Raw genomic sequence first — 23,073 nt, 5'->3', positions numbered from 1 at the left:
ATCTGAAAGAAAAACAAAAACCTGCAAATCAAAGGTTAATTCATAATTTCCTTTCAGATGCCTAAGAATAAGAATTAGTCAGTGTTAATGAAAACAGCCCCAGGTAACTTGCAACATTTTCTTTCCGTGAAAATTGCAGTCTTTTTTTCAGAGCCTAAATGGAAGCCTGTCTTTTAATATCTGTAAATACCTCGAAAATGCAATTTTTTTTTTTTTTTTTTTTTTTTTTGAGACAGAGTCTCGCTCTGTCACCCGGGCTGGAGTGCAGTGGTGCGATCTCGGCTCACTGCAAGCTCCGCCTCCCAGGTTCACGCCATTCTCCCGCCTCAGCCTCCTGAATAGCTACGACTACAGGTGCCCGCCCCCACGCCCGGCTAATGGTTTGTATTTTTAGTAGAGACCGGGTTTCACCATGTTAGCCAGGATGATCTAGATCTCCTGACCTTGTGATCCGCCCATCTCGGCCTACCAAAGTGCTGCGATTACAGACGTGAGCCACCACGCCCAGCCTGAAAATACATTTCTTTACCATCTTTTATCCTTTCCTAGTCTGCCAATCCTTTTGCAATAGAAAATCTTGGGAGATTGGTTGGGATTAAAACCTCAAACTCTTCACCTCACTAGTGTTACAGTTCAATCCCCTTTGAGAGGAGGCCCTTCATGGGAAGGAATTACAGGCTGTTGCGATGCATGTTCATCAAAAACATCTGAAAGAACATCACTATGTGATTGTGCTAATACTTTATGTAAGTTTGTACATAAGTAAATTGGAGATTTGGTGGGGGTGGAGTGCTTCTTAATTCTAGCTAAGGGAAAATACTCGCAACAAATATTCAGGCAACAAACATTCAGTCTACAGTAAAGTTTTTTCCCTTTGCTGAAACTTTTAGGTTTTTAAAGAAAGAGTCTTACTCTGTAACCCAGGCTGGCATGCAGTGGCGCGATCTCAGCTCACTGCAACCTCCACCGCCCAGGTTCAAGCGATTCTCCCACCTCAGCCTCTCTAGTAGCTGGGATTACAGGCGCATGCCAATATGCCCAGCTAATTTTTGTATTTTCAGTAGAAATGGGGTTTCGTTTACCATGTTGGTCAGGCTGGTCTTGAACATCTGACTTCAAGTGATCTGCTCACCTTGGTCTCACAAAGTGCTGGGATTACAGGCGTGAGCCACCACGGTGCCCGGCCTGAAACTTTTAGTTAAGTCATTTAAGAGAAATAGAAATAAAAGACAAAAATGGCAGTACGGTTTTACACAAAAATTTGGAATATCAGAAAAAGACTAAAGTTCATTTAAAACTTATTTCTGCCACTGGTTTTAGGGCTTTTATCCATACAACTTGAATATTTTGCATTTCATGGCCTTTTTTCTTTCCCCTTTTTGCTCAAGAAGTGAAAAGGGGGCAAATCTTGACACAGGACAGGGACGTAGCAAAACTCAGCTTCCAAGTAGGTTAAATCAGAATTAATCATAACACACAAGGTAACATCCTATATATAAGGATCTCCAAGCACTGTAGAATAACAACATGACCACTTATTGGGTATCTACTATTCATCAGTCTCTAGCATTCAATGAGGTATGCTATTTTCAGATAACTGTAAAAAACATTAGTTGAAACCTTAGCATATTGTAGAAAGGGTTAAGGGGTGAGGCTAAAAAGATAGTGAGCATATTATAAATTTTTTTTTTTTTTTTTTTTTTTGAGACAGAGTCTCGCTCTGTCACCCAGGCTGGGGTGTAATGGTACAATCTCAGCTCACTGAAACCTCTGCCTCTCCAGTTCAAGTGATTATCCTGCCTCAGCCTCCCGAGTAGCTGGGACTATAGGCACATGCCACCACGCCTGGCTAATTTTTGTATTTTTAGTAGAAACAGGGTTTCAACATATTGGCCAGGATTGTCTCGATCTCTTGACCTCGTGATCCGCCTGCCTTGGCTTCCCAAAGTGCTGGAATTACAGGCATGAGCCACCATACCTGGCCATAAATTCTTTACATACATTTAAAGAGTTCGGATGTGGTCATAAGGGGTTTGAAGATAGAGGCAAAACACATTCAGATTTAAGTTTTAGATAGAGGAGAAGCTCCAGGGAAAATAAGAAATGTCTGGCTTAAGAAGAAGATGCCTTTTGTTTCAAAGCTTGCAAGGAGCTCACTAATACCAGAGCACTGTCAGTCATTACAAAAGTCATCTCACGAATGGTTGCTCCCTTTGATCAGTCATTTTCCAAGACTCAGGTGAAATTACTATTGCCTCCAGAAGTCTTCTCTGAATTTAATGTACAGTAACAACTCCTCTAAATCCTGTACCTATGGTTTATGGCCCTGGTTTACCATTGTGTATTGTATTTTACATAAAAAGAACTTTTTACTTCAAATATAATTCTAAGAGAAATTCTACCATGTAAATAAGATTTTAAAATAGATTTTGGTTTGTTTGAGGAAGAGAGAGCTACAGCCATCCACACAACCTCTTGAGCCACAGCTGGACAGCCTGTGAAATCCATCAGCAGACTCCAGGATTCCATGAAATGCTTTTGGAAAACTGATGGTCTCCAAATCACATCCTGCCTCGTGGTTTGTTTTAACTGCACTGTGTTAGTTAAGTGATGGATCAATACTAAATTTCTACGTACTATAAGTATATCACTAGCAGATTTTTAATGAATAACCCAAACACTGCTATGTTTCTACTAGGTATTCAGAAATCCTTTCTAAATGAAATGATATACCATAAAATAAACACTAAATTTTCATAAATTAACTACAATTGTTTCCATGAATTAAACATTATCTACTGCTTATAAACACTATGTTCAGAAAAAGCATCTCGGATCCTGCCTCAAATTAGAGTGTATTATGTGATATAAAGAGCATGAGTTTGGAGGTCAGACTCACTTTCATAAGCTATGTGAGCCTGCCTTAAATTTTACTTTCTTTCTCTGCAAAGAGAGGGCACTGGTAATGACATTTAATCCCTGGTTCTTTGCTGTAACTTACTGAGTTAAGCAGAAAAGTAGTTTGTTAAAGGGACCTTGGAAAGCTCAGAATTGTTGGGAGCACTGATTAACCAGGGTAGAAGCTAAGGATCAAGAAAAAGACACAGCTAATCTACGAGAAAAGACCTGTTGAGAGAGACAGAGAGAGACAGAGAACACATCCAAGGGAGTGAGACCTTACTTGACTTATGCTCTTAATAGCAGGTGCAATTGATTTTTACAATCTAGATCACTGGCCTGTGCCCTACAGTACATGAAGTGAGGAGTGTTAGGCATTTCAGCTGCCATACTACCAAGCAGTCTTTGTCCTCAACCAAGACTTAAGACAGAAGATTCCTTATACATAAAAAAGAATTCAGAAACTGGGGGACAAAAACAAAAATCTACCCGACCTATCTGACACGAATGTTTATAAGTGATGTGAGCATAAATGTAAAAGGACTTTGTGAACTATAAAATTCTAGATAAATTATTATTTTTAGTTGATGGCTCCTCCTTGCTTGACAAGGTGAGATCCCAGACAGTTTGGAGGGGCTAATGTCATTCAAGGGAACCTGAGATGTGTTCTTTTTTTCTCAATCTGTCATGAAAAACACATAATATCCCTGCTGAACTCTATTTAGTCTTTACTGAGTTTATAGCCCAAGGCAAAAGCAGCCAAAGTTTTTTTGGAAGACAAAGTTATTCTTCGTTTACCCACCCAAATCATACATCAAGCTTCTCAAAGCTGTAGAATGGCTCACAGGAAGACCAAATAAGCAGTTCTTGTATACTGCATTTTAAAAATTATTGTAACAACATGACAATAACTTTTCAAGTACAAACATGTAGTGTTTGTCCATGGCTCAGCATAGGCATGCTTTTATAGGTTATTGCTTAGTACATTCTCTTAGCATATAATAGAATTATTAAGTTTTATTAAACAATTTACCTAGCAGTTACTTGGGCCTCCCTTCCTCATACACATTTTCCTGTTCTCCTCCAAATACATGTCTTAGAAATCTATGAGTACGTACTATCCACATGTATTTCAGAAATCTATAACTTTGTTAAGAAAAACATTTTGTGGCCGGGTGTGGTGGCTCACGCCTGTAATCCCAGCACTTTGGGAGGCTGAGGCAGGTGGATCACCTGAGGTCGGGAGTTCGAGACCAGCCTGACCAACATGGAGAAACCCTGTCTCTACTAAAAATACAAAATTAGCCAGGTGTGGTGGCACATGCCTGTAATCTCAGCTACTCAGGAGGCTGAGGCAAGAGAATTGCTTGAACCTGGGAGGTGGAGGTTGAGGTGAGCTGAGATCGCGCCATTGCACTCCAGCCTGGGTGACAAGAGTAAAACTCTGTCTAAAATAAATAAATAAATAAAAGGAAAAAGAAAATCATTTTGTGAATATAAGATATGGGTAGCATCCTTAACTAAGTACTTTGTTAGTATGACATCTCCCTAACCAAAGACAAGGGAAAAAAAAAACCTGACATCACAGATATAAAGAAGTTCTGGGTATTTTTTTTTTGTTTCAACCACGATGTATTAAACATGTGTTAGTATACCCTATAACTGAAGTAAGTTTTACAGTGGGGATTCTAACAGAAGCTTATAAAAACACAATGAGAAAATGGGATGAACATAAATGGAATGAACTGATGTAAGAACAGTATCTGAAAACATGAAATATAAAAGAACAGAAATATAATTTGCAATTGCTTACCTCAATACCTCCTCATATTTGCATTCGGCCTACAAAGATTTCAACAAATGTGAACACACCTCCAAATATAACAGTGAAATTGGTATTGTTCCTGCACTCCATGTTATGGAATGTGGTTCTACTAAAACAATGCCACTAGTATTTCTCCCTGCAAAGGGCTGAGCAATTTGATATGAAAATCAACCCATGGAAGAATTGAACCCCAGTTGCTGTGGCATCTCCGTACTGGAAAAACCCAGTCGCAATGATGGGGCTCCTATTGTCCCAGGAATGGCATCATTCAATGTATGGGTGATAAAGTGAAAGCATGGTTGTCAGTGGAGCTGCATCTAAGATTGTTTCTGACTTTGGGGATTTCCCTTCCCTCTTTACGAATTAAATTTCAACAAAGCCAAGTATCCTAACTCTTTGATCTCTTCAATTCAAACTGCAGTTCCCCTTGGATGCTCCACTGTCCAACCTATCCCATTACTTCTTATGCGATACACGAGATGGGTGGATAAGAGAAGAAAACAATCAAGTGTTTTTGTTTCAAGTATAACAACACCTATTTCCCACTCCTTTGGAAAACATTAAAGGGATTTGTCATTCTTCAGGAAAAATAAATTTTATGAAAGAGTATGACATTCAATGAAATTAACGACACAGGTCACAATTAAGACCGCTGACCAATGTGAATTCAAATCAGATCACCTAGCATAAATTAAAATGAACCGGTCCCAAGACAGAGGCAACTGCTAGAGACAAACGTGTCCCTCTGACTCTGCAGAGTAACAACATAATACTAGAGCCTATGGGAAGATCAGGGTATCAGGATAGTGGAAAAAGAAAGGGATATGTGACAACCTGATACTTGGGGCAGGGGAGCTGAAGGGCTGGAGAGAAAATGAGAGTCTATGTATGGTAATTGGGACAGGCATGGGGAGGGGGTGTGATCCTTTGAGAATGAACCTCAGAAGGAGGGAATACCAACCAAGAGCAAAAAGGTCATACAAAAATGTTAGCAGTCAGCTCATCTCAGCTCAGGATGTCACCACAAGGGATTTTATCTGCAATTCATGCAAATTCAAATGCATTTACTAGCATATGTAAATTACATGCAGCTGGTGCGTGGATGTCTAAAAATAGGAAGTGGTGAACTGTTAACAAAGGTCACTGTTTTCTAAAATTCATGAGATGGCAGCTTCGGATGAGAGTGGAGAAGGAGGGGATTCAGGAGAATTGGCAGGGATTCCACAGGTACCCTACTGCTCTTCTTAATTCCTTGGAGCTATTTTAGGTGTTGTATAGGCAAGAGAATTCATCACAATTCCCCACATAGGACATATCCTCACTATCCCATCCCCTTCTTAGGGTAAAAGGAGGTTTCCGATTTTCACAGGCTCTTCTTTGGCTCAGTCTTTTCCTCCTACAGAGAATCTTTCTTCCACAGCCCACATTTCCGGAGGGACTCACAAAGGTTGTCGCTGAAGTGCAAAAACATTGCAAAAGTGTCTTTTATTTTATGTGATTCCAACCTCAAAGAATCCATATCTCCAAATAGAGAAATACGAAAACTAACCACCTGCCCTCTGAGAATTAGACTAAAACCTTATCTCTGCTTACTGTCACCTGTAACAATATTAACAACATCTGTACCTGTGGTACTTCTATATAGTTTCCAAAAACCTTTTGTTTATATTATCACCAGCCGGAACTCATTCAAGTTTAATTAAACAAACAAACAAACAAACATGTCAATATATCTGAGTAGAACTGTTTGAGAACAAAGAGACCCAAACTCCAGCTTCTCCAAGACATTCTCCAACAGACCAAATGTGAAGTTTTCCCTTTCCTTTGTTTGGCTTTTTTCCCCTCACTATAAAGCTTTCCCAGTCCTGTGTCTGCTTTTGAGTCTCTCTGCAAGTGATGGTGGCTGACTCCTTGCTATTCCAAGCTCTGAACAGTGTCTTGTCTCATTTGGGTGGCCTTCAGTTACTTCCACAAAATGAATACCACTGTGGAGTCAAATTTATATAATCATTTACTGTAAAAAATAATCTTTGTTACTTGTTCAAAGTTACGCATACACATGGTATTAGGAAACGACGCAGACCAATCCCTTCTCTCTGGAGAAACAGGGACCTGAGTACCAGCACTTGGTACAGCCAAGTTATTAAGTGCTTACTGAACACAATGCTGAAAATTCTGGTGATTCTAGTTCTCCATTGATAGTAAACTTACTGAAGCTTGTGCTCTGCACAAGAATTGATTTCTCATCTACTCATCTACTTGACCACCGATTAATTTAGTTATGCAGGTAATCAGACAGTGTGAGAACAAACAAGCTCAAATTCCGATTCCGCCATTCAGTGATGTTAGGCACGTTATTTAACCTCTCTAGATTTTTCACTCCGAATGTGGGTTGTTGTGAGTAGTAAATGAGACAACATGAAGATGTACTAATTTTGTTAGCAGTTGTTTACATTGCACTCAAATAGAGTCAAATAGCAACCCCAGACATTTGTAGGTGTTTTGGTTGTTTAATTGGAACAGGAACATGGAGAAACTGATATGGTGAGGAAGGTTCTGAGAAGAATGCTTCTCCAAGGATCACAGACATAGTCAATAAAAAGGCTGGGGCTGGTACCTAGGTCTCCTCTAAAAGCAGAATATTTTTTCCTCTATCACCCTGCCTTCTTTGGTGAAGTATTTTATGAGAATCAAATATGTTGTAATCTAAAGGACATATTTTCTTCCTTTCCACTTTTATTTAAATAGCCTACAGACCCAATGTTATTCACCTTTTATTAAGGATTATAATTAAAATGCATACCTATCATTGGTATTAAACACACATACACATAAACAAATACTTAAATACACTGGAACAGAAAGCTTGCATTGTAATTAACTAAATTGCTAGAATATAAAAATTATAACCTTTCTTTTAGCTTATAAAAATAAAATTCTAACTTTAGTTCTTTAACTGAGAAGCTGTATGATATGAATAGTAGGGTAACCAATACCTAAACAATATTTTGGTAATGCTAAAATGAATAATCTATAAGCTTGAGGTTTATTTATTTTTTCAGCATGGTCTTCTGGTAGCTGTACAGGGAGAGAAAAAAAATAAAATAAGGCTTTTTTCTCCTCCTTGTTCAGCAACTAACCTGAGTATTCACTGGCTGATGAGATCTGAAAATTCTTAGATGTCTTCTCCAATGTTTAGTAATGAAATAAACAAAAAACTGCTATTGTTGACCTCTCAAGGGCCTCAGTCTCCACATCTTACAGATTTCTACACATAAGGAAAAAAGAAAATATAAGGATGCAAGAGAAGGTTAGAAGGGAAGATTAAAAGAGAAAGCTAATTAAATACACCTGTCTGGAAAACCTGTTTAAATGCTTAATCCATTATTTAAAAAGGATACTTATCTCTTTCCTTTACTGCAATTTCCATCTGCTTTAGAGGCCCCAGGAATTTGTAAGTCTGTTTTTTAAATAAGAAATTTAAATTCAAGCAACTATCAAGTATTCATGTCAATAATACACTGAGTTAGCATAAATTACACTCATACTTCATTTGAACCTATAACATCAATCAGACCCTTTATCAAAACTGAAGTTCCCAAATCCGGAGAACATACTAAAATTGGCAAAGAGAAAAATAAGCAGTTCCGAAGAATGCATCATCATGATTATGAGCCTGGGAGTAATTAACGCATTGTTTTACAAAGATGAATATTTACACTGTAGGTAACAGGTATATAGGAATTTGAGGTTAGATAATCATTTTCTATATTTACTTGGCTTTCATTAAAGAATAAACAGGTATTTAGACAACTGCCATGAATTTAGTTCATTCTCAGTGGTATTTAAACATTTTTCCTTTTATTCTACCAAAGATACCAGGATAAAGAACATACTCATGTCAGTCAAGGGCCTATCAGGAAAACACTGGGCTCTTTTACAATGGGAACCCTGAGAAGAATTTATTCAAGGGGCTTGAATTTATTGACTCGAATTTAGTCAAGGGACTTCCCAAACCCAATGGGAAGACAGAGGGCAAGACAGACAATTAATGCGGTCCCTCAAAGTCAGCCTTCTGGGATACAGAGCAGAAATGGAAGGTCAGAAAAAAAGATATCTAGCACAAAGGACCACTTTATATAACACCATTTAATAGGTCAGCAACTTCAATTCGGACACATTTTGCTCATTCATCTAGATGAACCGATCAAGGTCAGTACTCTTGTAATTATTCTAAGAAAGAACAAATAGACATTTTATATCCCAAACTAAACTGAAAATCAACTTAGTATATGTTCTTGCCTTTCTATTTCCTACTCTGACAAATGTGACCCCATCTATGATTTTAAAAAAGTTTTATAAAAGAAATAGTAAGTTCCCAGGTGCTGAGAAACTGATTGGAGGGATAACCAGCTCATACCATGGGGGGTGAGAGAAGGCACCACTAGGAAAGTGACATGCATTAGAGGTAGAGGAGGAATTCTCCAAGTGTAGATGGTGGAAGGATGAACAGTTGGAGCACGTTAGAGGAATGACACGAATCCTGTAGGGCTGACGAATGGAGGAGGAGGAAGAAGAGGAAGAGGAGGAGGGGATAGATAGAGTAAAATAGAATAAGGAAGGGAATGGATCCTGAAGAGTCTTGTATTTTTAATACATGTCAAGATATTAAAGGAGTTTAATGTTCTTATTTTGGTTCAGAAATATCACTCAGACAGCAGGATGGGGGAAAACCAGAAACAAGAAAATGACTTAATGGACTCTTACAAGGATATAGGTAAGAGAAGGGGAATAAACATAGTGGCTAGTGTGGGTGGCTGGGGGTTTGTGTCTAAGGCTTTTGAGAGCTACTACAGAGGAGGAATTAAATGGTGTGAATTGTCAGGACTTACTGACTAACAGTTGTTGAGATGAAGGGGAAGGGATGGCTGGCTTCTGGTCTGAAAGAAGTCTTTTCCTGTTACACACTGCAATTTTCCATGGGAGGCCACTTCCCAGAACCTACATGATGATCAAAGATGTTACTTACTTCAGTGTAATGTATCATGAACTTGTATGTATAGAAATGAATTTTCTAAAATATTTGCTGTAGATTCTTTCATGAATAGAACATCTACAGCTATTACTATGATCTGAATGTTTGTGTCCCTCCAAAATTCATGTGTTAAACTCTAATCCCCAACATGCTGGTGTTAAGAGGTGGGCCTTTGGGCAGTGGTGACTAGGTCATGAAGGTGGAGCCCTAGGGAATGGGATTAGTGCCCTTTTAAAGAGGCCTGAGGGGCTTGTTTGCCCCTTCTACCATGTGAGGACACAGCAAGAAGGCACCATTTCATGAGGAACGAGCCCTCAGCAGACAACAAAATGGCTGGTGCCGTGATCCCAGGTTCCAGAACTGAGCATTACATTTCTATTACTTATACATTACCCAGTCTATTTTGTTATAGCAGCCTCAGCTAAGACAGCTGTGTATGGAAAGTGTCAGATTTTTTTTTTCCACAATTGCATGTTTGGTATACATTAAGGCTCTAGTAATGTACACTTCTAGTCCATGTTATCTAAATTCATTTGATAATCATTGATCAAGTATCTACTATGTAGTATATTGTAGATGTTATTTTGCAAAAGTATTAGAGAAAAAAATTGGAAAATATTTGAAAATCAAATCAGCCTCTGATACTGACCCTCATTTTCTTTAAGTTTTGTCTGACCTACTAAGCTATACTATAACTTTATCTTAACATATTTGGCCAAATCCTTGGTATGAAGAAAAAATGTGTGTACTTGTTAAGGCCACAGACCTATAGTGTGTGTGTGTTTTTTTTTCTCTAGTACTATTATAATAAGTTAACATATTTCCCCCATATGTGGAAAATGCTGACTATACCTATTGGCTTTGCTTTGGAACACTATTTCCTCACAACAGTCCTTGTCTACAGAAATGGGAAAGAGAAGGACACACTTTGGTTTCTGCAACATGGCAACACTCGTAAAAGAAATGATGTGTGAAAAGAAACTAAAGAACCAGAAGAGATTTACTTCCATTCACCCTGGTTAAATCTTCCTTGAAACAGAGATAAGAAACAAAATGAAAAATCTATTCCTTTTAGAAAATGAGTCTTTAACCCAGAGGTTGGTTTATTTTGAAAAGGAATTAGACTCTGGGCCCAAATATACCACTCTTTCAAAATATAATGCCGTGGTTTCAGCTCCTACTAAATGTTGCTATGACTTTTAAGCAGAGAACTTCTAAGAGGAAGTAACCTAGGGAAGGGCTGATCTAACTCAGACATCAATAATTCATTTTATTGGAAATAGGAGTAGTAGTATGAAATGCCAGCAGACTGTTTCATTTGTAGGGAGGCATTTTCTATTTTAAGCCTAGAACAATGCAGTCAGCTTTATTTGGCAAGCTAATATGAATGGAGGCAAAGCTGAATCAAAGGATGGATTTTTATGGTCTCTTCTAATCACACTATTTCTTTAGCATCAGTTATTTAAATCTGACATGCCACCATTTGGGAACTTGTAAAAGTGACGAGAAAGGGATTTTTATAACTTTTGTACTTCAGAGGTGATTTCCCTCACTCCAAAGCCTTGGCACTAGAAATGTAATCATGCAAGTCTAAGAGAGACAATTTGCATAGTTTTGAGGCTAGATCCTCTATTAGTATTAAAAACCCTTCAGGCATTAGAGTTTCTTACTACATTTTCTCCCAATTCAGCCCATTAATAATCTATATTATTTCATCATTGATTCCCTAGGTATTTAGCATAGAGCCACTTGCCAAGCAGTGTCTTAATGAATACTGCTTGAATGAATAAACAAATGCAGGCAAGTATGACATAATTCCAAATATGTTCTGAAGTCTACTGGTCTGATTGTACAGTGAGGAGGCACTTGCATAGCACATGCCTCAACTTCCTTATTCTGATGATAATTACAAATTCCTCACCTTCACTATTTTGTATCAAATTCAAGGACTCATGTTTTACCAAGGGAGATGGGAAAATGGAATTAAAGAAAAACAGACTTACTGTAGACGGAAGAGTCACAACTACCAGCCCCAAGGAAGCAGACAAACCTGTCTCAACTTCTAACCCTGGAAATAAACCCTAAATCTTAATTTAAATTTGAAGTGTTCATAAGCACACATATTTTGAGATAACTGTAATTTTTAACTAGTTATCAAGAATTAGATATATGAATAGAACACACAATTACAACAATAACAGCTGTAATTATGTAGTATCTATTATGTAGTAAACTTGGTATTTTACACATTTTATTGATAATCTTTAGAGGTATTTATTTTATTTTATTATTTTTATTATTTTATGAGACAGGGTCTTGCTCTGACACCCAGTCTGGAGTGCAGTGGCACAATCTTGGCTCACTGCAACCTTGACCTCCTAGGCTCCAACCTTGACCTCCTAGGCTCAAGCAATCCTTCCACCTCAGCCTCCCAAGTATCTGGGACCACTGCTGCGTGCCATCACATCTGGCTATTTATTTATTTATTTAGTAGAAACAGGGTCTCCCTATGTTGCTCAGGCTGGTCTCAATCTCCTGGACTCAAGTGATCCTCCTGCCTTGGTATCCCAAAGTACTGGGATACAAGTGTGAGCCACTGTGCCCAGCCTAGAAGGAAGTATTATTATGCCCATTCTAGAGACTTTCTAAAAAGTACTGAAAGCTCAGAGTTGTTAGCTCAAAAGACCACAAGATAATCAAGGAGAGCCAGAGCTAAAAGTCAACTCCTCCAAACTACAAAGCTACTCATTTCCTAACTCTAGGTGACCGCTATCCAAACAGAGTTATTTATCTGTGGATCCATGCTTAAAGATAGATCCACTGATCATATCCATTATTACGGTCTAATGAGCAAAGAGGGCATTTTAATCCTAAATGCCTGACTACATGCTCTTGGTCAGCTGAGGGAAAAAAAAATCAGGCAGAACTACTGAGAGGAGCTAATGGTACATCTATACCCTCAGGGCACTGCTGACTTCCATAAAACAGAGGTAGGGAGTTATACCTGTGAAAATTCCATATTTCACTGTCAAGATGGCAAACCTAAGCACACATTGGGAACAATGTCTGTGTCCTCCAACAATCAATCCCCCACTGTACTCAATGAACCATGACCAGTGCTTAGGACGGGTTAAAGCGGGACACACTAGAATACCCCAGATGAACATGACTGTCATGATTCTTCTTGAACAAGGGTCTTGGGAAGTGGCCAAGTTTAAAAGAAATCCTTAGGAAAAAAAAAAAAACCAGTTTTAAAAGGATAGACTATAAAAAGCCATCAAAGCAAATATTCAAAGAATTGTCTTTACATATAGACATTATAATTCAGACTACAACACATATTCGGCTTACTTAATGTATTAAAATCATGCAGGAAACACTGTTAAGTATAAAATGGTTTTTAACTTTCTTTTGGTTATACTCATATAAATTTGTTATTAGTATGTGTTACAAAATTGTGTAAGATTCCTATAATTCTGGTATGTCTCAATACATGTCATCAGTAATAATTATAATTGTTATGTTGAATTATCGTGTGTCACATAGTTAACAAATTTCCTTGTCAATTGTGTCTTTGACTGTGGCTTCCCTAAAATATTTTTGTCATCCATAGATAACTGTTGTCTTGATTTGGTCCTCTTTAGAAGATGGTTTTATAATCGGCTATAAAACTTTAATAGGTGCTCTTGAATGCAAGTTTCTGATAACTTTGGATATTATGACATTAGAATAAAGGAAAAAAAAACTTTCAGGACTCTCGCAGAGAGCTAAAATGTTTATGAATATCCAGCAGAACAGGAGTTAACTAAATGGACTGAACTAACAGAAAACTGAAGTAAATATTTTAGATTTTTTTTTTTTTTTTGCTTAAAGTGTTGCTGATCCTTTTTGTTTTTCAGAGACAAAAACACTTTTCTTTTGAGCTATTTCCAGCTTTTAACAATTGAGTAAAGTATACTCCTGTGGACAAAATTTAGAGCATATTTGATTCTCTCTACCTAATTTCTCCAGAATTTAGAAACTATCTGTGAGTATTCTTAACTTATGGCAATACAGTTATTTGCATAAGTGCAATAAGAATGTTTTCTTTTGAACAGGACACAGTTGAAGAAACTGGTTATTTTACCAAGGCTTTGACTGGAATGGTATGCTTTCCTTTAAGGAATCAAACTTGACTTGTAAAGTCAATAATAGCCCCTTAGGAAAACTTGCCTCAAACCTTGCCTACATAGTTCCTTTACAGGGTGCCTGACCTGTGGTAAGTAAAGAATGCCACTTTCTGACAGGCCCAGGAGCCCTAAGTTACCTTGGGACCTCAAGAGGACAGAAATTTACCCAACTGACAGGTATTAGAGGGTAAAAACCCATGGCTGGGCTTGGCTTTAAAAAATTCTTATGTGAGATTCCTTATGGAACACAGTTCCATCAAAGCCAATTTAAAAAGCCTATGTAAAAAATAATTACTCTTGCTGCACCTTATGCAAATAATCAGGCCAAGCATAAAAAAACTAAAGTTTATTTGTAAATAAATCAGTCCTATCATGATTTGTTTTAATAAAAATAAGGACTGGAAAGAGAAAAATTATGTTCCCAAAACTACAGTACACCTGTTGTTAGTTGTTTTTGAGATTTCATTTTTATTTTTCTTCAATTTAAACTAAATCCTAAATTTTTGGTGGACTTTAAGTCCCCAAACTAATGCTTTCAAATCTTTACTTTTAAAACTGGGAATTGCACTCCTTATCCTAAAACTCACTATTTACCTTATAGTACACTGTCTGCTTAAATGCTGTACTAAAACTATAGATGAGAATACTAACATCTTTGTCATGGAAGCCTTGGAACCCCAGCCTGGCCTGAGTGAGTACGGTCAGATAGCTCAGACAGCAGCAAAGCAGTTCCACTCCTCTCACCTTGGGGTCAACACCTACCCCACTATGCCCCTATCAGCAAGAAGAAGTCAGAGTGATCGATGGTCTTTTCCCGTCTTCATAGGCCACACTTTAAGAATAAGGTGCTATGAAACCCAAAGGGAGGGATTGGAATCACCTTTGCAAAAATTATAACTGAGAAAATTATGAACAGTGAAAGAGATCAGACCCAACCGACTTCTCCATCTTGCTTCTAACCTTTAAGCTGTCCTTGTTGATTCCTGGGTGTGGGCCAAACTAAATTTGGGAAGAAATTCAGTTCATGGTTTAACCCTGAAACAAAACTGATAATAGCCCTCTCCTGAAAAGACTCCCTTCTTGGCTGGGGACCAGTCTGCCTTTGCAGGACTAACAATTTAGCTACAAGACTAGAAATGACAGTTTAGGGGTCATGCAGCCTCTGGCTCTGAGAGTGTGAAACTCCCCAAATTGCTCCTGGGGATAACATCACTGTTGTAAAACCTAAGATCAAGGCTTGAGGTATTTTGCAGACCCTGCACTCGATGGATCAGCTGACACCACCCAGACCGATAATCTGGCTCAACCATTTCTGCCGTCCCACCCAGGAACAGAAGATGGCAAGAAAACCTCACTTCAGCCCCCTGTGATTCCATCTCCAACCTGACGAATCAGCAGTCCCCACTTCCTAAGTCCCTACCCACCAAATTGTCTTTAAAAACTCGGATCCCCATATGCTTGGTGGAGGCTGATTTGAGTAATAATAAAACTCCGGTCTCCAGCACAGGCAGATCTATGTGAATTACTCTTTCTCCATTGAAATTCCCCTGTCTTGATAAATTGGCTCTGTCTAAGCTGTGGACAAGGTGAACCCACTGGGCAGTCACAGTAAATCTGAAAGAAAACTATCCAGTTTAACGTAGGTCTCTGTTTGCTTGGAAAGTTCTGGAAAATTCTACCTATAGCAATTCGTGTATTAATGCTTTCACCACTGAATCTGATCTAGAAGATTTACTTGGTTGTTCATGTCAACCAGCAGCATGTTTCTAGTTATTTTGTTAAGCTTTCTTTGCCGACAGTAAAGAAAAACCACATAGGTACAGTGACAATTTTCTAGGTCATATGGTTTTATCTAAACTTACTGACTTAATCAAATAAACCTAGTTAAGAAATTTTTCCCTAAAGAAAAAAGCAGATCAGAAATAACAAAATAAATGGGCTAAACAGTTCTCTTTGCAACTTCTGTGTATGTAATGTAAATAAAACATGTAAATAAAAATTCACATGAAAGTATCTAAATTACAGCATTATCCTGAGGAGCTTCATAGTAAAAGGGAAAAAAATTAATTAATGTGATTTAGAGATTAGAAATATCTACTAATAATGTAAGGAATCTGGGTCATTACGTAAGCAAGAAAAACCATTCTCTCTTACTTGCCTGAGGAATGTTAAAATATTCTGTTATCAAATGGATGTGAATGTTGATTTGCATTCACCAAAAACCACAGCAGTAAACAGAAAGCATAACTGTGGTTAACCAGGTTTCTGTGCCTCTTGCCTGGGCGGGGGGAGAATAAGAAAGGTAATGCCTTCTTCAATTGGCGATAATCCTTCCAGGTATTTCAGGTATATTAGTGAAAAACACAATAACTACAGAGGAGAGAGGAGCAAAGGAGAAGTAAAATAAACTCTCAGGTGGGGACCTCAAATGCAGTATTCAATCATGTGTTGAATTTAACAGAACAAAGAATTCTTTTGGGAGGTACTTTGCTTGGCCTCTCCCTTCACCACCTCTATCCCTAAACAAATGGGTCACAGGGCAATTACCATGTGAGGGGTCATCTCTTAGTCCCAGTCTCAAGATTTGGAAATGCTGAGCCATTCCTCAGGGCTCTCTCTGCAACCATTCTTTCTATATGGAGCATCCCTTTTTTCTTACTCAGAGGCTTCAGTGGAAAGACACTTGTTTATCTTGGAGCAAATTAAGAATCATATTGTTAGGCAGGAATCTAGACCTAACATGGCGGCGCTACCCGGCGTAGCAGGCCTTTTGTTAAAGACTCCCTTCACCCTTGTACACACCCGCAGACTTACATGCGTCAGAGTTCCGGCTGGGCAATCACACTCCCCCATGACCTGCAGCTCACCTGCATTCCACAAGTTTGTAAACAGCAGTTTCGGTTGACAGTTTCCAAAGACCCCTTCCTCATGACCCTTACTCAACTCCTGCCCTAGTAGTTTCAAGACCCCCCAGGCCCTGTTTGCACAATCAGCTTCCCTACCTCTCAGGCTGTAAGAAGGCCCTACCCTCCTCCCTCAGCGCGACTTCCTCGGCCCATGCCTTTGGATAGAGGAACCTCGCCTGCAAGCCCTAATAAAAGGCTATTCTCACTGCCATTTGCCTTGTGTCTTCGTTCCCGGTTCGGCTCTAGCCTCAGTTTACCTTTACACATGTTATCAAGGATTTTGAAGAAAATACTTCCCTCAGCATGAGCAGAAAACAAAGCTCCTTGCCAGCCACATGACAGCCACCCCTCACTTGGGCCTTACTTGTTCTCGTTGCTTGCATCATAACGGGGCATTGGGTCCAAGTCATTCCCATTCACGTCGCAACTTGCCAGAGCATCCTATAGCCACAGAGGAGAGAGCAAGGGAAAAGAAATGGACATTCATTAATTAGCCATTGACCCACAGGCTCATGCATTTTTAAATACATTTCTGCCAGAAAGTAATTAGGTTAACTAATACGCTCACAGTTCAGTGGTGTCAGGCCTTAGGGAGGGAGTGCTCATTCAGTGATAATTAGTGCTGTATTTTTCCCCCTTAAGGTGAAGAAGAACTCTACACAGACCAAAGAATTGCCTGGTTCATTCTTGCCAGCACTTTTCCCCCTCATACCTAGAATGACCCAGTTCATGAAATGTATATCTTTCAAAGACATCCTCATTACTACCTTTTCTCTCCTTGACTACCTAGGCACAAAGTGATTTATTCTCCATAGGCTCTCTCCCTACTCCTTACTTGATTTCTTGAGTTTGCAACTTCCTTATCATAATATAGATTTCAGAAGACAAAAATCATTCACGTATCATTGGCAAGCCAATTAACAATCAATATCAGATCTTTATTATGTCAGGTATCTTGGCACCGCTATTAGACAACCCTCGTCTATTAGATACAAACCAGATATTGTATCTACTATAAAGGAGTCCATGATTTAGACATTCTACTAATACCCATTGGCTTTTGGACCAACCAAAATGATGAACAGTTTTCCTACATTAAGATTTCAAAATAAGGAAATAGTATCTCCAAAACCAAAGTTGGATTTGCTTGTTTGCTTTTAAAAATGATTGTGAAAAATATCTGCAATACTGAAAAAAAAATTACTAGACTGTTACCATTTATCAAATTTATGTCACTGTAGCCAGCCTAATTTAACATGCTTTGAATTTTCTTTGATTGATTAATTGAAATAGGGTCTTCCTCTGTCACCCAGGCTGGAGCGCAGTGGCGCGATCACGGCTGGGCTCACTGCAGCCTTGATCTCCCACGCTCAAGCAATCTTCCTGCCTCAGCTCCTGAGTAGGTGAGACTATAGGCAGGTGCCACCACGCCCAGCTATTTTTTTTTTAACTTTTAGAAAGATACAAAAATATAAGGAGGGAAAAGAAGTGCTCAGAGGGAATACAAGAGATTAAGACCACAAGTGTATGGGGTCACTAGAATAATTTGGCAGAAGTTTCTTTCTATGTAGGTTAGTTGGCTATAAGAAACATATCTTACTATCAAATGAAAAATGGGCTGCTTCCACCTTCTAGCCTGGAATAATGTGGTATTATTGGGACCCCTTCTCTGGAGTATAATCTGGCTTATTTTCAGTTCTGGTGGTCTTCTGTTGAGTGGCTTGGTCTCTCTCTTTCTCTCTCCTCATTTTTTTTACTTTTATTAGAGGTAAGGTCTCGCTGTTTTCCAGGCTGGTCTCAAACTACTGAGCTCAAGCAATCCTCCTGCTGCAGCCTCCCCAAATGCTTGAATTACAGGTGTGAGCCAGTGCACCTAGCCTGAATGTTCTTATACTTTATTATTATTCCTAATTTCAATGTTAGTGAAAGTAAACACTATCTTGATTTTCTGTCTTTATCAAAGGCTCTTCTTTCTGAAAATAACTTTTAGAACATAAAGACTGAAATGTTTAGGGAAATCAAGCAAAATATATATTGTATATACAGGTGGTAAGTTCCTGCTTCCTGTGCAAAAGAGGCTCGACGGACCTGCTTAGTGTCCTTTAGAGCACGAAGGCTTCAGAGTGTATCTAATGTATCTTACTAATTTTACTGGTAAGGAAAAAGAGGCCTGAAACAGAGGACCAACCAAAATGATAAACAAAGTTTTCCTACACCAAGATTTCAATATGAAGAAACAGTATCGCCAAAACCAAAGTTGGATCTGCTTGTTTGCCTTTAAAAGTGATTAAACAAATCCAGACTGGAAGGAACCCAAGTCTTTGACATGTTACCCAACGTGCTTTCTCTACTCCCCACCAGGTCCAGCATAAAGAAGAAGCAAGAGGGCGCCAATCATGCTAATTGCACAGATTAATTCTAGAGAATTTTTTCTGAAGAGGAGAAAAATGAAAAAGATAAAAGACTGCACTCCCAATTACATGAATGCTATTTGTATTTAGTCAAATACATTCATATGCAGTGGGGAAGAGCAGCATGCTGTAAAACCCTCTTTGCGTGTGACAAGAAGGACATCTCCGCTGGCGCACAGAGAGCCATAGTTTCTGTTCTTCTATCTGACCATGGATAACTCCCTTCTGTCTTCAGGCTACAATTTATTCTCCTATCAAATAAGGAGAGTAACCTGAAGTTCCTTTTTAGCTTTAAAATTCTATTCTGTAAAGAGACACAGTTTGTCTGGGTGCACTTGGATGCAGCAACTCAACCATTTTGTTCAAATGAGAACTAAATGAATTTGTGGCTTCTTCTTAAGAAAGGAATTGATTCCTACAGACCACTGGGAGGCCGATCATTACTGTCCTTTAAAAAAAAAAAAAGAAGAGGCAGAGAGAGAAAGAAGACCATCAGATAACTGGAGAGAAGTTTGAAGTACATTTTTCTCCATAAAAGAAACAAAGAGTACTGCCTGGTTGGCTGGATAAAGTGTTGAGAACAGCGAATGTTGCTGGTAGCAGATGGTGTTGGTGGTGAGGTTTCTGCTACCTTATTGCTTTCTTTTTGTAAGTCAGAACATCAGAGCCACTGGAAAGTTGAAAGGGTTATCTCATGCTTCCTGTATTCAGAGAACTCATCTTTTACCAGAGAAAAACAAAACACAATACCTTATTGTATGCTGCTACATTTTTCAGTAGCTATCCACCTTATTGATAACCCTAACAGGAGTTTCCCTGTTTCCCAGAAGGAAAGACCTTCCAACCACAGCATACACTCACGTAGTTTTGCATCAGATCTGGATGGGTTCTCTCAATTCCGTCATCCAGAATAGTGACCACAATGTTCTTTCCCGTGTAGCCTCTCTTCCAGGCTCCTTCGATATTCATGTCAGACTGGCAGGGATGCGTATTGTCACTGCAGTGCTGAAATAAGAAAAGCATGCTGCAAGATTACTAAATAGTGAGGAAATTGAAGAATTACCTATTCATTTATTTATTTATTTATTTTTCTTTTTTGCTTTACTGCCCGGGCTGGAGTGTAGTAGTGTGATGAGCTTACTGTAACCTCGAACTCCTGGGCTTACGGGATCCTCTCGCCTCAGCCTCCTGAGTAGCTGAGACTACAAATGCACACCACCGTGCCCAGCTACCTTTTAAATTTTGGGCAGAAACAAGGTCTTGCTTTGTTGCTGAGGCTGGTCTTAAACTCCTGGCCTCAAGGGATCCTCCCACCTCGCCTCCCAAAGTGCTGGGATTACAAGCGTGAGCCATTGTGCCTGGCTCTACTTCTTAAGATAATGCATTAAATTAACAGTAATTTGGCACATTGTCTACTAGTGTAGAAACACAGATCTCCAGCATGAACAGGGGAAGACAGGGAAGAAAGATGTGGGAAAAGCAAGTGAAATAGAAATCTCTCCGCCACCAGCTCTGACCTGTTTTGATACCGTAAGTCTTTTGGAAAAGCATAAAATAAAGTGTTATCTCCACAGCAGAAAAATGGATGTATCATTTTATTGTTAACATGCTTTAATGACATACAAATAGGCATCATAGTATTTCATTTATAAATCCAAACCATGTCACTGAAGAACATATACTTTATAATTTCTTAACCAAGCGCCTAGAAGCCAATCCAGCTACAAATGGAACCACTCAGGCAGCTTCTGTATAGCAGCCAGATATGCGCTCCTGTGAAAAACCCATGGGCAAGAAAAAATAACAGGTTGTCCACATTTCTTTCACTAAATTAACAATGGCTATTGTACTATAATTTGTAGGCAGTAGACAAATTCATCCAGCACTATTTCTTCAAGAAGGCAAAGAAGAATAGTGCCAAGTCCAGAAAGGTGCCCTACACAGGACAATGTGTGTGAAGGCTTCGAGGGGCAGGCTGTAAAACATGGAACCCGAGCTCATTATGTATAGTAATTTCATTCTGCAATGGCTACAACATACAAACATACTGAAAAACAAATTAAGGCAGCAGCTTTTCCTGACATAATTTACGAGCATTCATCTAACCCACACAATTGTTCCTTTAAAGTCCATCTCTTTGAAATATCCCTCTGTGTGATGTTTTCTAGGTTCTTAAGATTCAGGACAGGAACAAAAGAGAAGAGCTGTGCTGCTATATAATTCCATAGCAACACGAGCCACCCCAGATCTTTCCCCATTCATTACTTTCTTCCTGCTTTGTAACAGACACTTCAGCATATTGGGAATGGAGGAGAACAGAAGCTTACTATGCCCTAAATACAATGCAGACTTCACTGCTATGGATTCACTTAACACACACTTCACTGAGTACCTGCTATAATTAAGAAATTATAAAGCATATGTTCCTCAGTTACCCGGTTTGAATTTATATGCTAGGGTGTGGCTGTGCACAAAGCAGAGGAGGTCCCTGTCCTAAAGGCGAGACACAGAAGATAAACTACCAAATAAACAAGACCATTCAGTGAGCTCCCTGTGTTTTAAAGGCTCCTTGTGTTTTAAACACTGTGATATGATGGTGCATGCTGAGGGATCTGAGCACACCACTTTAGATGAGATGGTCAGAAAAAAGATTCCAGTCTCTGCAAATGTGAAATGTGAGAAGGAGTTGGTCTGCCCAAGAGCCTAGGGACAAGTGTCCTGGTAGAGGACACAGCACATGCAAAGATGGTAAGGCAGGAAAGAGTTCAGCATATCAGAGGATGGGTATTGCTGGAGCTTAGTGAAGAGGGAGAGAATGGCACAGAGGCAGAAAGTTAGAAGCAGAGGCATGTCAGATCATTCAGGGCGTTGTAGGCCACAACTCAGCTTTTATTCCAACTACATCCTAAGCGGAAGCTCCTTTCCAAACCTCATCCCTTACAGGTGCTTCCAATGCCTCCAAAATAAATTTGTTAATTAATGTATTCCCCAAATGAGACTGCCTTTTGTTGAGTGTTATAAATACACTCGAGTAGTTTCAAGGATTCATTCTAAGAAAGGGTGCACCCATGTTTTCATGACAGACAACATTGATTTCCTACAGAATAGGAGCTTCTAATTTTGTAAGAACATTTGTATCTTTTCTCCCACCTTTCTGACTTCTTTCTGGCACTTGAGGCCCTGAACACACACACTCTACTATTCTACTCTACTAATCCGAATTCTCCCTCCCTCGTGCCTTCAGTTTTTGGGCCCCAGCTTTGGACCTACCTCTTAACACACAGCCTTTTTCAGCCTACTTGTCTTTTTCCCTTCTCTGAACTTAAAAATACACCCCACCCCCTCTTCCCCACCCCACACACACTTTCTCTCCCTCTCTCTCTCTGTTCTATGCAATCCAACACCGACTCAGTGAATTCTGCCCAACTGTTGTTGACTGTTGAATCCTGGGTGTGAATTTTGTCTCCCTGACTATAAGCCCCTAGAAGACCATGTAATAAACTAAGTCTGACCTAGGATTTCAAAAATATTGGCTAATTATATCCCATAAATGAGGGTATATTCTCAACTTTATTTCCAGTATGTGTACTGCTCTGACCTCTTCCAAGATACACAGCCAGCTAACACTTAGTTAACAAAGATTGATTAAAAAAATAGTGTAGATTTCTGAAATGCCTCCATTTGTCAGAAGCCTCATTCTGGCCAAGAGTTTGGGCCTCTCCTCACCAAATATTTTAATTTAACCCAAAGCAACCTTGACAGGTTTTTATTCCATTCTCCTTTCAAAACCTGCTGTGGCCACCTGCGGTATCGATTGTGACATGAAGTC

At 39.1% G+C, this 23,073-nt stretch overlaps 1 protein-coding gene across 5 annotated transcripts in view; it reads right to left on the bottom strand.

Moving 5' to 3' along the window:
* The window catches only part of PCSK5 (proprotein convertase subtilisin/kexin type 5), a 468,460-nt gene that overhangs the window by 313,575 nt on the left and 131,812 nt on the right, over positions 1-23,073 (bottom strand). For all 5 annotated transcript variants that reach the window (XM_050761595.1, XM_050761597.1, XM_050761598.1 and 2 more), the window contains exons 4-5: positions 20,106-20,249; positions 17,198-17,274 (exon numbers count right to left, since the gene is read on the bottom strand). In XM_050761595.1, coding sequence (XP_050617552.1) covers positions 17,198-17,274; positions 20,106-20,249 — 221 coding nt within the window. The remainder of the gene's footprint in view (positions 1-17,197; positions 17,275-20,105; positions 20,250-23,073) is intronic.

Source organism: Macaca thibetana, chromosome 15 (assembly GCF_024542745.1).
Source record: "Macaca thibetana thibetana isolate TM-01 chromosome 15, ASM2454274v1, whole genome shotgun sequence".
Lineage (NCBI taxonomy): Eukaryota > Metazoa > Chordata > Mammalia > Primates > Cercopithecidae > Macaca > Macaca thibetana.
This window is presented reverse-complemented; position numbering and strand designations above follow the sequence as displayed.